This window comes from Balaenoptera borealis (genome assembly GCF_965194805.1).
Source record: "Balaenoptera borealis genome assembly, chromosome: 11".
Taxonomy (NCBI): domain Eukaryota; kingdom Metazoa; phylum Chordata; class Mammalia; order Artiodactyla; family Balaenopteridae; genus Balaenoptera; species Balaenoptera borealis.
Window position 1 is genome coordinate 12,998,097 of NC_138868.1, and position 17,793 is coordinate 13,015,889.

The 17,793-nt window shown below is 36.5% G+C and overlaps 1 protein-coding gene and 1 pseudogene across 2 annotated transcripts; one reads left to right on the top strand and one right to left on the bottom strand.

Moving 5' to 3' along the window:
- Window positions 1–6,093: 6,093 nt before the first annotated feature.
- LOC309605424 (olfactory receptor 8K5-like) lies at window positions 6,094–7,385 on the bottom strand (the record flags this gene model as incomplete). Its single annotated transcript, XM_082341285.1, is given in 3 exon segments — window positions 6,094–6,596; window positions 6,599–7,246; window positions 7,248–7,385. Coding segments are annotated over 3 exon segments (891 nt in total). The 3' UTR covers window positions 6,094–6,491.
- A 993-nt stretch (window positions 7,386–8,378) lies between these two features.
- Window positions 8,379–17,729, top strand: LOC309605396 (olfactory receptor 5T2-like; annotated as a pseudogene). Its single transcript has one exon. The product of its transcript is annotated as an olfactory receptor 5T2-like (transcript).
- Window positions 17,730–17,793: the final 64 nt, after the last annotated feature.

Here is a 17,793-nt window from a genome sequence, read left to right on the forward strand (position 1 = left end):
CTGGCAAGCTTCCCAGACCTTACTATGAAAATTAGCACAGTCTCACTACTTCTCAGGTGTATACATGTGTCCTTCCAGCACCGTCCTTGTACTCTCCATCTGGGTTCTGTTTGGACATAACTCTGTCTTGGATCTGGAGGCAAAGAGAGATGTTGTATAGTCGTTATCATTATTATTGTCATTATCGTTATGGACTGCAAATAATTCTTGAGCATCTATTGTGTGCTGACTATTCTGCTGGCTATTCCTTTCTGCCGAATTCTCTTTTATCACAAATGCACGATGAAACTCACAAAGCCAAAGGGTCTTACAGATGAATTGGACCAATTATATTCATGATGAATGATCTCTCCCTACTTCATTCCAGAAACATAACTGAGCATTATAATTGGTCACTTGGCACCAGGATAGCACGTGAAGATCTTTGCTTTTAGCAACGTATCCCAAAGGGATGGTCAGGCTTATATTTTCTCCCAGTATTGTTACCTTTGGAAATAGGACTCCTGTGGAGTGAATAGAAGGCACTTTTTACTCTAAGGTAATGTGAGAAAATCTGGACTTGAGTTGAAATTCAAATGAAGTAACTATTTATTTTCACAAGGCAAGTATTATGTTTAATTAGTCAAGTGAAAAAGGTCAGTAAATCACTGTATGGGCAAAAACAAAAACTTCTTAATATAACCAAAGCATAACATAATTCTACTTCATGAAATACAATAAGGTTTTCTTTCCTAAAATTATATTTGATGAAGTAAGCTGAAATGTCTCCAAATGTGTTTCCTTCCATTCTTATTCTCCTTTTCAGTGAAACAGACAATTAGATATGTACTTGATGGATGTTTTCATTCTCGTAAACCCTCTGTAGTAGTGTGTAGCTCTGTGTGGTCCACTGTTGTCCCTCCTTTTATCTTTCAGCAAACTTATCAGTCCTTAGAGTTGGTCAGAGTATAGAGATATTAATATGGGTCAATATGTTCATGACTTTGAAATATTTCTTTTTCTATGTTACGAAGTACATGGGAGAGAAGCTCTTTAAGAGAAAGAGTACAATTTTATCTCTCTCTCTCTATCTTTCTATCCATCTATCCATTCATCCATCTATCTCTATGTCTATCTCTATCTCTATATCTGTTTATATATTTATTTATATTTATGTCTATTTACATATATATCTATCTGTATTTATAGTTCTATATATATTTCACTTTTCTTTCTTAGCATCTAAGATTTATATATAAAATATAGATATAGATAAATATATTATATATATAAATATAGATATATCTTCAGGATCATACTGTACTATTATAATTAATATATAATTCAAGAAATATCTAATAAAAGTCACAAAAATTATCTGATTAAAATATCAAACTGAATGACACAGATGGCAGGTATGTTAAGCTTGGAGAGGACTGGGAAATCACGAAGAAATCAGCTTCTTTTGGATGACCACTCCCAGAAGTATCTACCTCTTAGAAAGGTCTCCTGGTGATGGGAGATGTTTGAAAGATGAGGAGGAGAGATGTTTTGTGGGAAGAAGGTTTCTGAGTGTCCCTCTAACAAGGCATGCAGCCAACTTTAAGTCTATGAATGAATGACAAGTAAAGGTAGCTCAGAAAAGCTCTTTTGTGTGTGTGTCTACATATATACGACTATTATTCAATATATTATATTATGCATTATATTTTACTCATTCTCTTTACAAGGACTTGGGAGAAGTGATTTCAAAGTTACTATCAAGAATGGTAATGTTGTGTCCAATCTTTTGGTTGATTTACTTGTCTTTCGAATGCTAATTGTATATATGGGCTGCTAGAAAGTTTTGAGTCAAATTTGTGGTCTGCACAGAGCAGTGGGTAGGACCTGTTGATGTGCAGCAGGTTTTATCCTTGCCTCCATACCATGTCCAGGGCTTGTTTTTTTTTTACATTTTCTCAATTTATGCTATTTACCTGTATCCTATGTCTCATACAACACCTTCAACCCTTTTTATTTGTAAAAGCATTGGTTTATGCGTCATATATGTAGACATTCACACGTATGCCTATTTTATGTTTTTTAAAACTATAGAGGAAAATAAGAGAGATTAGAGAAGAAATGCCTTTTAGAGTTTACATTCCCAATTGTAATTCTACAAACAAGCTCAACAACTTCCCAGCTTGCATATAAGCCATACATTAAAGAAGGAGAAGTTTCCACATGAGAACACATGAAACTCTAGGGAGACATATCATAGGTGCAATTGGAAGGTAAAGCAAATATAGCCGAAGGGCGAGTTACAGAGATGAAGAAATCATGATGTTATAGAGAATGCAATACATAGTTTTCACTTCTAGTTTTCAAAGTATGTAGTCACATTTGTGATCTTTTAAAAGTCTCACTGAATTAAGAAAGGTAGGGGAAAAATAGTTTTAGAGGTTATCATTTTATTTAAAATGGCAGTAGCCACCTCAGATCAGAACCCTGGTCTGTTGATTCTTGATGTTAAGTTGCTTCCAGGAATATGCCTTGTTAAAAATGAACTTAGCTCCTGACAGCCTAGAAATTCTGAGAAAATTGAAATGTTACTTATTCCAATCCTCTTTTGCTTATTATGAATAATTTCTACTTTGACAATAAATGTAGCATTAACGTTTATTTTAAAGTTAAAAATTATGGATTCCATCTATCAAAAAGATACAGTTCCAAGAGAGAAGTTCTTTATTTTTCTAGCTTAATTAAGTCCATCACTTAAAAAAAATATTTTATTTTTTCTCAAGCATAAGAGATTTTGAAAGACTTGGATCTAACAGCAGAAATATTATATCCTTGCCTGAACAAATCACCATCTCTCAAAAGGAGGACAGCTAGATTAAAAAATATAAGGTGACACACACTATGTTATGTACATAATATTAGATCTTTCAATGCAGCATAGAATGATTTCCCAGTTTTCCAGCAAGAGTAATACCCAGTTCAGCATAAACATTTTTTTAAATGAACAAGGTATTTGAATCAGTTGGGTTTTCAATGATCTAAAATGGCATCTGGAGAGCTGATATACAAATATCTTTTTTTTTTTAACATCTTTATTGGAGTATAATTGCTTTACAATGGTGTGTTAGTTTCTGCTTTATAACGAAGTGAATCAGCCATACATATACATATATCCCCATATCTCCTCCCTCTTGCCTCTCCCTCCCACCCTCCCTATCCCACCCTTCCAGGTGGTCACAAAGCACCAAGCTGACCTCCCTGTGCTATGCGGCTGCTTCCCACTAGCTATCTATTTTATATTTGGTAGTATATATAAGTGCATGCCTTTTATAAAAAGACAGCATATATACAGGTCTTGTTTTTGTATACATTCAGCCAGTCTATGTCTTTTGGTTGGAGCATTTAATCCATTTACATTTAAGGTAATTGTCGATATGTATGTTCCTATTACCATTTTCTTAATTGTTTTGGGTTTGTTATTGTAGGTCTTCTCCTTCTCTTGTGTTTCCTGACTAGAGAAGTTCCTTTAGCATTTGTTGTAAAGCTGGTTTGGTGGTGCTGAATTCTCTTAGCTTTTGCTTGTCTGTAAAGGTTTTAATTTCTCTGTCAAATCTGAATGAGATTCTTGCTGGGTAGAGTAATCTTGGTTGTAGGTTTTTCCCTTTCATCACCTTAAATATGTCCTGCCACTCCCTTCTGACTTGTATCGTTTCTGCTGAAAGATCAGCTGTTAACCTTATGGGGATTCCCTTATATGTTATTTGTTTCTTTTCCCTTGCTGCTTTTAATAATTTTTCTTTGTATTTAATTTTTGATAGTTTGATTAATATGTGTCTTGGTGTGTTTCACCTTGGATTTATCCTTTATGGGACTCTCTGTGCTTCCTGGACTTGACTGACTATTTCCTTTCCCATATTAGGGAGTTATCAACTATAATCTCTTCAAATATTTTCTCAGTCCCTTTCTTTTTCTCTTCTTCTTCTGGGACCCCTATCATTCGAATGTTGGTGCATTTAGTGTTGTTCCAGAGGTCTCTGAGACTGTCCTCAATTCTTTTCATTCTTTTTTCTTTTTTCTGGTTTGCCATAGTTATTTCCATTATTTTATCTTCCAGGTCACTTATCCGTTCTTCTGCCTCAGTTATTCTGCTATTGATTCCTTCTAGAGAATTTTTAATTTCATTTACTGTGTTGTTCATCATTGTTTGTTTGCTCTTTAGTTCTTCTAGGTCCTTGTTAAATGTTTCTTGTATTTTCTCCATTCTATTTCCAAGATTTTGGTTCATCTTTACTATCATTACTCTGAATTGTTTTTCAGGTAGACTGCCTATTTCCTCTTCATTTGTTTGGTCTGGTGTATCTTTACCTTGCTCCTTCATCTGCTGTGTGTTTCTCTTTCTTCTCATTTTGCTTAACTTACGTGTTTGGGGTCTCCTTTTCGCAGGCTGCAGGTTTGTAGTTCCTGTTGTTTTTGGTGTCTGCCTCCAGTGGCTAAGTTTGGTTCAGTGGGTTGTGTAGGCTTCCTGGTGGAGGGGACTGGTGCCTGTGTTCTGGTGGATGAGGCTGGATCTTGTCTTTCTGGTGGGCAGGACTGTGTCCAGTGGCATGTTTTGGGGTGTATATGACCTTATTATGATTTTAGGCAGCCTCTCTGCTAATGGGTGGGGTTGTGTTCCTGTCTGCTAGTTGTTTGGCATAGGGTGTCCAGCACTGGAGCTTGCTGGTCGTTGAGTGGAGCTGGGTCTTAACGTTGAGATGGAGATCACTGGGAGAGCTTTGGCCGTTTGATATTACGTGGAGCTGGGAGGTGTGTGGTGGACCAATGTCCTGAACTCGGCTCTCCCACCTCAGAGGCACAGGCCTGACACCTGGTCGAGCACCAAGACCCTGTCAGCCACACGGCTCTGAAGAAAAGGGAGAAAAAGAGAAAGAGAGACAGAAAAAATAAAATAAAATAAAGTTATTAAAACAAAAAATAAAAACAAATTATTAAAAAAAAAATTAAAAAGTAATAAAATAAAGAAAGAAAGCAGAGTGCAACCAAACCAAAAAACAAATCCACCAATGATAACAAGTGCTAAAAACTATACTTAAAAAAAAAAAAAAAAAAAATGGACGGAGAGAACCCTAGGACAAATGGTAAAAGCAAAGCTATACAGACAAAACCACACACAGAAGCATACACATACACACTCACAAAAAGAGAAAAAGGGGAAAATATATATATATCGTTGCTCCCAAAGTCCACCTCCTCAATTTGGGATGGTTCGTTGTCTATTCAGGTATTCCACAGATGCAGGGTACATCAAGTTGACTGTGGATATTTAATCCGCTGCTTCTGAGGCTGCTGGGAGAGATTTCCCTTTCTCTTCTCTGTTTGCACAGCTCCCGGGGTTCAGCTTTGGATTTGGACCTGCCTCTGCGTGTAGGTCGCCTGAGGGTGTCTGTTCTTCGCTCAGACAGGACGGGGTTAAAGGAGCAGCTGCTTCGGGGGCTCTGGCTCACTCAGGCCGGGGGGAGGGAGCGGTACGGAGGAGGTGGGGTGAGCCTGCGGCGGCAGAGGCGTCGTGACGTTGCAGCAGCCTGAGGCACGCAGTGCGTTCTCCCGGGGAAGTTGTCCCCGGATCACGGGACCCTGGCAGTGGCGGGCTGCACCGGCTCCCGGGAGGGGAAGTGTGGTGAGTTTCCTGTGCTCGCACACAGGCTTCTTGGTGGCGGCAGCAGCAGCCTTAGCGTCTCATGCCCGTCTCTGGGGTCCGCGCTGATAACCGCGGCTCGCGCCCGTCTCTGGAGCTCCTTTAAGCGGCACTCTGAATCCCCTTACCTCGCGCACCAGGAAACAAAGAGGCAAGAAAAAGTCTCTTGCCTCTTCGGCAGCTGCAGACTTTTTCCCGGACCCCCTCCCGGCTAGCTGTGGTGCACTAACCCCTTCAGACTGTGTCCAGGCAGCCAACCCGAGGCCTCTCCCTGCGATCCGACCGAAGCCTGAGCCTCAGCTCCCAGGCCCCGCCCGCTCCGGCAGATGAGCAGACAAGCCTCTCGGGCTGGTGAGCGCTGCTCGGTGCCGAGCCTCTGTGCGGGAATCTCTCTGCTTTGCCCTCCGCACCCCTGTGGCTGCGCTCTCCTCTGTGGCTCCGAAGCTCCCCTCCTCCGCCACCTGCAGTTTCCACCCGAGAAGGGGCTTCCTAGTGTGTGGAAACCTTTCCTCCTTCACAGCTCCCTCCCTAGCTTAGAGTTTTGATAAGGTTTCCATTGGTAGAGATGTGGGGTTTTGAAGAATTGTTAAAGGAAACATTGAATCAACATCAAGGATTGTTGGTGAGGGAGTGACATTTAATTGAGATCTAAAATATGAGGATTAATTTGGCTGAATATAAGGGAGACAATCTATTTGTGCATTTTAATTAGCCTTTGCTCTGGAGCCAAAAAGAATGCAACTACATTTATTAGAAATATTATTAAGTGACAGTTGCCTTTATGATAGTTTATTTAAACAATATTTCATATTGGATGCTAGGTACAAAGTTTGCATTTATTCTTAAAAACCCTGTGGAAGGCATTTTTTACTTCTTTGTTTCTTAAGCTGTAGATCAAGGGATTAAGCATGGGGTTCACTATGAAGTATAAAACACGGAGGCCATTTTATCGGTATCAAAGGAGCGAGTGAAGTTGGACTGCATGTACATAAATAGTAGAGACCCATAGAACACAACCACCACCATCAGATGAGAACCACATGTGGAGAAGGCTTTTTTCCTGCCCTCTGCAGAATGCATTCGGAATACTGCTACGAGAATCAGTATGTAGGACACCAGGACCACCAGAAGGGAAGAGATCAAATTAAATGCTGAAAATAGTATGATCAATAATTCTATTTTTTGTACATTTGAGCCCAGCATGAGTAACAAGGGAACATCATCACAGTAGAAATGACTAATGGCACAAAAAGTCAGTATAACAATCTTAATAGTGAACATTAATGTCTGAAAGGTACTGTAGAGGTATGGAATGCCTACCAGCACATGACAAAGTCTCTGGGACACGATAACATTGTAGAGCAGAGGGTTACAGATGGCCAAATAGCGGTCATAGGCCATGACCGACAAGACAAAAAATTCACAGATAATTAACATAAGGAAGAAAGCCAACGGTGTGGCACATGCATAATAGGAAATGGAATTTTGATCCGCAGTGAAATTTACCAGCATCTTGGGACAAATGACAGTAGAATTACCAAGATCCATGAAAGCCAGGTGTTTGATAAAAAAAGTACATAGGTGTGTGTAGACGGGCATCCACTTGGGTCAAGGTGATCATGCCCAGATTTCCCACTACTATGATTGCGTAGATGATGAGGAAGACTCCGAAAAGGGGGGCCTGCAGCTCAGGCTGCCTTGTGACTCCCATCAGAATGAATTCAGTCAGCGATGATAGATTCTGTTGGCCAATTTAGTCCAGTTAGCTTTTCTGGAAAGAAACAGGTTGTTATTAGCTTTCATGTGGTGTCATCTAAATAAAGTATAATATGTATAGACAGAGTGGATTTTTATTTTATAATAGGGGATAGAAAAGTAATTTCTGATATCTGATTTTGAAACTAAAATAAATGATAGAATCTTCTACTTCTCAAGAAGGCGGATTCGTGTGAAACTACATGCACTGTTACTACAGGTTAAACTCTAAATAGAGTCAGCAATATTTGGAACATATCCATTGATTAAAAAACACCATATAAATATTAATATAGAAATATAGACTTCATTCATTTATACAAGGGTATCACAATTTTCTTTAGTACACTTCCACTTTTGTCTGAAAATTCTTGTGGAGTTCTCAAATAGTACAATGCAGTATATACGGTAATTTTAAAAATATTTCAGTGTTAAGTGCCACCCTCTGCATTTCATAAAATTTACATGGGAAGTCAGTAAAACCAAGTAGAACTGCTCTGATTGAAGATAATGAACCTACTTTAGCTTAATCCACCTGGATTCCCTTCCTTTCACATTCAGTTTGTCCTCCATGAAAATCTGGAATTCTGTAAGCAATACTTTCAATTGGAGGAGTAATTGGAGTTCAAAAAACTCAATCAGATAAAATGCCAGATAGAATTATTATAATGTAATAGAATGCTCAGCTTTAGCCTGCACAGTCCAAATGGGCCAAGGCAGAAACTTTTCCCTATCAGGTGAAATTTCTGGGAGCTGTCGACAAAAAAAATAATCAGTTGATCTAAGAAAGAAATGCAAGATTTTATTTGAACCAAATAAAGAATTGTAACCCAGGAACAGCCTCTCAGAAAGCTCCGAGAACTGTTCCGCTTATTAAAGGTCAAAGTATAGTTGTATAATTTTTTGAGACAGAGGGCTGATATCAGATTTATATTCATACAGGATTCAGATGGAAAATGCAACTGAAGTCACTGTGTTTATATTGATGGGCTTCACAGAAGATTTTAATGTGCAAATATTCCTATTTTTACTTTTCTAGCAATCTATCTTTCTACACTGGTAGGAAATTTAGGATTGGTTTTATTGGTCATTGTGGATTCTCTGCTCCACAACCTTATGTACTATTTTCTGAGTGTGTTATTATTCTTGGATGCCTGCTATTCCTCTGTTGTCACTCCAAAAATGTTGGTCAATTTCCTGTTAGAGAATAAAACCATTTCCTATCTTAGATGTGCAACCCAGATGTTTCTCGCTGTTACTTTTGGGACCACAGAAAGATTTCTCTTGGCTGCAATGGCACATGATTGCTATGTAACCAGCTGCAACCCTCTCCTGTATTCAGTTAGCATGGCACCCAGAGTCTATGTGTCCCTTATCATTGCTCCCTATGTTGGCGGCATCTTGCATGCCTCTCTGTACACGCAGTGGCCACATTTAGTCTATCCTTCTGTGCATCCCATGAAATCAGACGTGTCTTTTGTGACCTCCCTCCCCTCCTCACCATTTCTTGCTCTGACACTCACACAAACCAGCTTGTGCTCTTCTACTTTGTGGGCTCTGTTGAGACAGTCACTGCCCTGATTGTCCTGATCTCCTGTGGCTTCATGCTGTTGGCCATTCTGCGGATGCATTCTGCTGAGGGGAGAAGGAAAGTCTTTTCTACATGTGGCTCTCACCTAACTGGAGTGTCAATTTACCACGGAACCATCCTCTTCATGTATGTGAGACCAAGTTCCAGCTATGCTTTGGACCATGACATGATCACATGATCATGTTGACAGTTTACACCGTTGTGATTCCCATGCTGAATCCCATCACTTATACAGTTTTAGGAATAAAGATGTCAAAGAGGCAATGAAGAGAGTGTTTGGTAAAAATGGATGTATCAATAAAGTATATTTTTCACACTAACCATTAAATTGAAGCAAATGAAGAATGTTGTTCATTGTCTCCATATCAACTTATGATAAAATATTAATAAATTTAATAATATTAAAGTTTATTAGTGTGTTTCTATTCTCTTTGGATGTTTTTATATAAAGATCAAAATCATACCTCCACCTGTGCCGTTTCCACATGTGCAGAAAAAATGTGTCATCTATTTGCTTCTTACTTCACTCTTAGATACACATACATACATAAATACACACATATATACACATACGTACATACATGCTGATACTGATTGTAGTAGTTTCAGTGTTGCCACAACAAAGTACCACAGACTAGTGTCTTAAACAACTGACACTTAGTTCTCACTCTTCTAGATTCTAGAAGTCTGAGATCAAGGTGAAGTCGGGATGATTTCTTCTAAGGACTTTGTCCTTGGCTTGTAGATGGCCGTCCCTCCTCTATGTCTTCAAGTGTTCTTTTCTCTCTGTGTGTCTGCGTCCTAATGTCTTTTGGTTATAAATATACCTATCATATTGGATTAGGGCCCCCTGAAGGAATCATTTTAATTTATTTACTTTCACAATAATCTTATCACTACATACAGTCACATTCTGCATAAAGGAGTTAGGATTTCAACATACGAATATTGGTATATATTATATGTATATTTACACACATACAGAGTCACACAAGCATGAAATATTTACTTTAAAATGTATAGTATTAACTTTTATCTCAATACAACTCATATTGCATAGAATCCCCACTTGCAATTGCAAGGAACTTTATAATTATATCTGACAAGCTTGAGCAAATACCATCTAATTGATAGCAAAACTATAGCTGACATGCCCCCATACCACTTTCCATGGAGTTATTGGTACTGGGCTGCAGTTCAAAGCACTCTGCGGCATCCTTTGATCTACGCATTGGCAGCAGTCTAATCCCGGCCTGCGAGTCAGGGGTCACAGATATGTGCTCCAATCCCTGGCGTAACAACCATGCTATTTGTGACAGTTTATTTCACCCCCTTTAATTATTTCATCCAGAGCATGTACATTCAAATCATTTTATAATTCCTCAGGGAATACAGAGACTAGGCATTAGCATTTATCAAGATTATATTTAAACTCAAGAAGGACAAACACAAGCACAATTTAGAGGGTAAGGTACATCTGGCTGACAGATTTGGCTCTTTCTGAACTAATCCCACACCCCTCTTTATGGGCTTCCCTGCAGGCCTGGTCCTGACTCAGCTTTGCTCTGTTTTCCTTTGACCCCTCCCACTCTGTGAGGCCCTTGTCGATGCCACCAATCCTCAGTGCCCAGGCCCAAGAACCAAGGTACAGGAAAACATCCCTGCTCCCAACGCACCTCATTTTTATTGTAAGGAAATGTGTCCTTCAAAGTCAATTGTTAATGGCAGTGGTCTTCCTTCCTGCCTTCCTTCTTTTTTCTTTCCTTTATTATTATTATTATTATTTCTATTTGTATTTTGTGAAAACTCTTTTGATTTCAACCAAAAAAATCTGCTTGGAACATGGAGTACAATCTAAGTATATTTCCCTAAAGTGGGATTATTAAGTTTAATAACACCTCAACAGTATGAACACAGGATATTTCTTATTGAAACATATTTCCCTCACAATTTTTCTGCCATTCTTTTCTCCTGTTTGGAAGACTCTCCCCACTGCTGTTCACATGATTTCTTCCTTTAAATGCTTTTTTCTTAGTAAAGTCTCATTGTCTACATTATAATAATGCAATTTACCACCTTTTCATCTCCTCATATTCCTCGTTTACTGAATGGAACCATTCTGTTTGTCATTATTTTATATAATATGCATTTAATTTATATCTGATTTATTGTCTAATCTATTTTCCAGAGTCTAGAACAATGTCTGACACATACTGTTCCTCATAGGTATTCCCTTAATGAATGAATATTATAGGTTGGAAACTATGAAAACCATTTTATTTAATTAAATTAAGGGACACAAGTAAAACAGAGACAGCATTTTCTGTGTCAAAATTATTGTTTAGATTTTCTAGTTTATTATTCCTTTAAATATTTTTCTTCTTTCTATTAGTCTCTCTTGCTATTCTTTTCTAGTTTTCTTAATTCGATATGGATTTTCCAATGTACCCTGTGTCAGTGGCATCCCATATTTTTAATATGTCATATTTTCATTATCATATTAAATATGTCATATTTTCTTATTTCTCTATGACTTGGGAGTAGTTTAGTAGCTTTTTTTTAAAAACATCTTTATTGAAGTATAATTGCTTTACAATGGTGTGTTAGTTTCTGCTTTATAACAAAGTGAATCAGTTATACGTATGCATATGTTCCCATACCTCTCCCCTCTTGCATCTCCCTCCCTCCCACCCTCCCTATCCCACCCCTCTAGGTGGTCACAAAGCACCGAGCTGATCTCCCTGTGCTATGCGGTTGCTTCCCACTAGCTATCTATTTTACGTTTGGTAGTGTATATATGTCCATGCCACTCTCTCACTTTGTCACAGCTTACCTTTCCCCCTCCCCATATCTTCAAGTCCATTCTCTAGTAGGTCTGTGTCTTTATTCCCGTCTTGCCACTAGGTTCTTCATAACCTTTTTTTTTTTTCCTTAGATTCCATATATATGTGCTAGCATACTGTATTTGTTTTTCTCTTTCTGACTTACTTCACTCTGTATGACAGACTCTAACTCCATCCACCTCACTACAAATAACTCAAATGCCTAAATGTAATATTTTGAGATTTTTATTTGTCATTCATTTCTAAACAGAATGAAACTTTTAGATATTTTCAATCCAGATCATTGTTTTCACTATTATATGGCAGTTTTTATAACACTGAAAATATACTTGAAAAGGAAGTGAATACTCTCTTATTTGTAGTCAAAGCTTAATACATACTTACCTATAAAAGTAATCAGATTAAATGACTGCCTTAAGCATTTATGTCCTCTTCAATGTTTTCTTGACTAAACTTTTTAAAATAGAAGCATATTATGTTTTGCTAATATTTGTATGATTCTGTGTATTGCATTCCCTGTATTAGAAGCTCCATGTTTTAGATATCTGTTGCTATATTACTATTTGCACAGATAATACTTACTTTTCAGTCTTCATTGTGAATTAAAATCCATCAGTACAAAGTATTCTTTTTTGTTTATTTTGATCATCTTCCCTGCATTCTGTATTTTTTACATTAAAATTACAACCAGTGGTTTCTTTGAATATGTATTGCCTAAATGTGTGCCCATACTTTTATTTTTAACTTTCTGAAACAATTTGTAATATATTTCGCTTAAAAAAAAGCTATATGGAAAGTCTTCTCATTTTAAAGCCATGTTAGGTGCCTTTACAATTATAATTTGGTAAACATACGTTTGGTTTAGCTTTGACGTAATGTTCGTGTTACAAACATGTAGTATACACACACAGATTTATTCAGGCATATATACATAGTCATACACAAACAAACATGAAGTTTTTCCCTTTGTGGTCTGTCTTCATTACCCACTGTGCTGTTATTTGTTTACTTTTAGAATGTTTTTGTATCTTAAAAATAGTGTTAAAAATTTCTGCTATATTATCCCTGTTACCCCTATTTTTTTTAGGTTTCATCTCTTGGATTCCTACTTTGAGAAATATTGGCATTAGGAAGTAGCTGAAGTTCAGTTGGACTACTTAATTATATTCATATTCGCCTTTTGTTCTGCCCTTGTTCTCATTTTATCCTGCAATTAAGTACTGTTGAAGCATGATATGGATATTTTGCTAGCCCTTAAAAGTAACAAGATCTTTTGGTCTGGTTCTGTGTAAAGAAATGCTAACTTTAATAAAAAATTTAATACTGATCATTCTTCATTGACTTACTTAGAACACATCATATCCAATAGGAAGTTCCAATTCTTCTCTCATTTCAGAGGAAAAAATCTTGATTATGTCTTGTGATATCTTTTCTGTTTCTCTGGCTTAGTTTTCTTCTTTGGAGGATCAAAATATATACATGTTCTCCTTTCTTCATCTATACATTCCTCCTTTCTTCTATTTTCCTGATTGTATTTTTGTGGCATTTATTCATTTTGAAAAAAATCTCCCATGACCTTTTTTCCCTTATCTCATGTAAATAATATTTAGAGGTATATAAAGATAGGAACTTTCTTAAGAAATAATTTACATACCATACATTTCACCTGTGTTATATACTCAAAATGTATAACTCATGATGTGTAATCTGTTTAAAGGGTTATATGTATGTTCATCACTCCTAAAAGAAACCTTGCATCAGCTAACAGTTGTTCCCCATTGTCTCATCCTGCACTCATTAAGAATCCTGCACTCATTAAGCTTACATGATAGTGTGGTGGGGGGAGGGGTGCGGGTGGCAGACAAGACACAAAATGCACTAGCAAAATCTGTAAAGGTTAGCTGGAGATAATTTCTGTGGAAAACAGACGAGGCATGAAAAGGGGTATAGTTTTACATAAGTTGGTAAGGATGATTTTATTAAGAATAGAATAAGAAAAAAAGCATGCAGTTGTCTATGAAAAGGAAGTTTTGGAATGAAGAACAGAAAATGGAAAAATTCCAGGAAGTATCAGGACTAATGTGTACAGAAGAGTTAGGATGTCATGTGGTCTAATTAAAGTGAGTATGACTGATAGAATAGGAAGGAATGAGTTCATAGAGGTAAGGAGTGGGGACAAAGTCATTGTGGACCAGTGGGCTCTTATGAAGGTTTTCATTTTTCCTGTTAGTGTGATGAGAAGTCTTGTAGGATTTGTGAAGAAAGTGATATAATCTGTTTTTTAACATTTTAAATATTGTTTTTTTAATATTGTTTAACAGTATTACTCTGGCCCCTACGTTGACATTTAGATTCAAGAGAGATAAGGCTACACAGAGACAAGCCAGGAGGCTGCAGCAATAATTCTAAGACTGAGAGATGGTGGTTCTTTGGGCCAGGGTGGTAGCAGAAAAAAAATGTTGAGAAGTAGTCAGACTCCAAATATATCCTGTATTTTAAATCAACATAATATGCTGTAGACTGGATGTGAGATGTGTGAGATAAAGACAAAATTTCATGATTCCTTTTAAGTCTTTGCCTGAACAAGCAGAAAGACCTGAGAAAATATGTAGATTTTGCTGGTACCTACCTGGAAGTTACCTCGTGAAGATAAACTGTTTTCACTATATATCTAAAGCTCTTTGAATGTTGACTGGCACATGGTAAGTGCTTAGTAAAATATGTTATCACCATTGTATCTATCAATTATTTGGAAGTAAACACAGCTGTTTGTGTTTTTGGCATGTTCTATTCTTGTATTATTTTCTCTATCATATTTCCATTAAACAGCATTTTGTCACGGCACCATAAAAAAGCATAGTATGTTTTGAATTACTTCAGACCATATTTTACATAAAATATGAGTGCTCTAATACAGCAAGGAATGTTCAGAGCAAATGCAAATAGTCTAAATCTTTCATATGGTCCATAGATTATATTACACATGTGTAATGAAATTATATAAAGGGTTTCCAAACTGCATTGTGAAAAAAATAGGGTTGTCTTAATTTAATTAGAGTCTAGTTTACTTTCATTATAACTTTCCTAACTTAAGTGCTGTCCACAAAATCATACAATCTGTTGACAGTATTTGCCAGCATAAAACAACAGGATACATTTCCTAATCACAGAAATAGAAATGAAAGAGAGGAAAAAACATAGTTTATAAAAGAGACTAGAAAACTGAAAAGAGCCTGTAAATATAGGAAATGACATTATGCTTATAAAAGATGAAAAAGGAGCCAAAAATGTATACTGTTAAACAAATGCAAGCAAAACCACATAACAATAGCTGTAAATATAGAGTCTAAAAACATGGAAATCAGAGCAAAACAGTCATAATAATTTCAAATGGCATGCATATAAGATAAGGAATTTTTAAAAATAACTTAAGTATGGAAACATAATGCATATTTAAAAGACTTGAATAAATTTTTTGACAACTTTGAATTAGTAAAAATAATTTAAACTTTTAACTCCTAGAAGAGAATTGCACTTTTGCATTTTATTTTTAACACTTAAAAAGTATGGAAGAGAGGCTTCCCTGGTGGCACAGTGGTTGAGAATCTGCCTGCCAATGCAGGGGACACGGGTTCGAGCCCTGGTCTGGGAAGATCCCACATGCCGCGGAGCAATTAAGCCCGTGAGCCACAATTACTGAGCCTGCGCGTCTGGAGCCTGTGCTCCGCAACAAGAGAGGCCACGATAGTGAGAGGCCCGCGCACCGCAATGAAGAGTGGCCCCCACTTGCCACAACTAGAGAAAGCCCTCACACAGAAACGAAGACCCAATGCAGCCAAAAATAAATAAATAAATAATAAAAATTTTAAAAAAAGATCCTACCCAGTCTTTAAAAAAAAAAAAAAAGTATGGAAGAAAAATAATCAAATATAGTTTTACTGAGAAAACAATCTAAATTTCAAAAAATAAAATTTTTATAATCATTATTGTTTGAATAAAAACCATCTGGTTTTGAAAGTTTAAACAAAAAATATGAAATACTTGGGAAATGAAAAGTACATTCTTAACCTTTAAATAGCAGAGAAAATTAAAATGGCAATTCAAGATTATGTACAAGAATTTTAAAATAAAATTTTAAAATAGAAGAATTTTAAAATAAAATTTTAAAATAAAATAAAATTTAGCACTCTACTTGATAAAGTTAATGGGTTGTCATGACATCTGAAATCATTGAAAATTAGTAGCTACACAATTTGTATCTGTTAAAAAATTTAAAACAAATGAGTCAAGCATTTAATTCAAGAATTTATTTTTAATGATCATAACAAACCTGATCATAACAAACCTATAGAAATCAAGAGAATGACGATGATGTTTTAAAATACACAGAATTTGGACTTTCCTGGTGACACAGTGGTTAAGAATCCACCTGCCAATGCAGGGCACATGGGTCTGATCCCTGGTCAGGGAAGATCCCACTTGCCACAGAGCAGCTAAGCCCGTGTGCCACAACTACTGAGCCTGCGTGATGCAACTACTAAGTGCACCTCAACAAAGAGTAGCCCCTGCTCACCGCAACTAGAGAAAGCCCACGTGCAGCAACAAAGACCCAATGCAGCCAAAAAACATTGTATAGCAATTATCCTCCAATAAAGATGCTTAAAAAAAAAAAAAGTACATTCAGGAGTTACACTGATTGGATTCAACTCCACACACAAAAAAATAATAATAAAATAAAATAAAATACATAGAATTTCAACAAAGAAGCAGTTTACTGAAGCTTGTTGACACATCACAGAAAGGTAGGGGTTTTAAATGTTTTCAGAGAGCCACCAAAGAGATATCACTGCATGCAGATTTTTAACATGATGAATTTACAAACATTTCATGTCCAAAGCATTGCAAAATGAGAGTCTCAATTTTTCCCATGCACCAAAAACACATTCACCTTAGATTTCAATGACAAAGACATACTCAAAGGTTAATCTTGTTAGTGTACACAAAAAGCTGAAAAAAAGTACATAGGAAATGACAGAAATATTGCTCATGTATATAATATATTCACATACATACATAACTATCAATCTAGAAGAAATTTACAAAGTTGCTAATTTTTAGGGCATTTCTATTTCCTTACATTTTTCAATATTTTTCAAATTTTCTCCAGTGTTAGAATATATCACTCTAAATCCAAAATTGTGAAGTGCTGAGTTTTTCCTTAGCTGTTTGTGTGTTTCTCCTTTAAATCAACCAATAGTAATTTATAAAACACAAGCGAATATTCTTTAAGAAAAAGCCATTGTATATTAAAAATACTGCAGGAATGTGAGTGATCTAACGATAATGGCCAGCATTTATTAGGACCACCTTAAATGCTTTACATCCATTATCTGATTTAATCTTTACAATAACTCTATGGACCTAAAATTATTATTTATTTTGTGCAGTTGAGGAAACATGAGGCTTAAAGTTTCAATGTTTTTTAAGTGTTACACAGCTAAAAGGGTTGCAGATCTAAAATCTACATCCTGGAATATTTGGTTCCAAAGCAAGTGCTCATAGTCTCTCTGCTATATTGCTTCTCCATAAAGTAAATGAAATAATTGCTAAAACTGTTGTCATTGTTCCCAAAATGTAGCTCTTTTCCATCATAAAATTATCTGAATTTCTATGATATAGTTTAAAAAGTGATAACTATAGTTCTTCATTTGGCAAATCAGTTGCCCTTAAAAACATATATATTTAGATCAGGGATTTAACATGTTTCATGGTTTCCAATCACAATGTGGATTTCTAAAGGCATATTCCAGGAAATGCCCAAGATCATATTTGGTCAAGCAAAGAATGTTTTGAAAGAAAGAAAGACAAGGAAGAAGAAGGAAGGAAGAAAGAAAGAAAGAAAGAAAGAGAGAGAGAGAGAGGGAGGAATG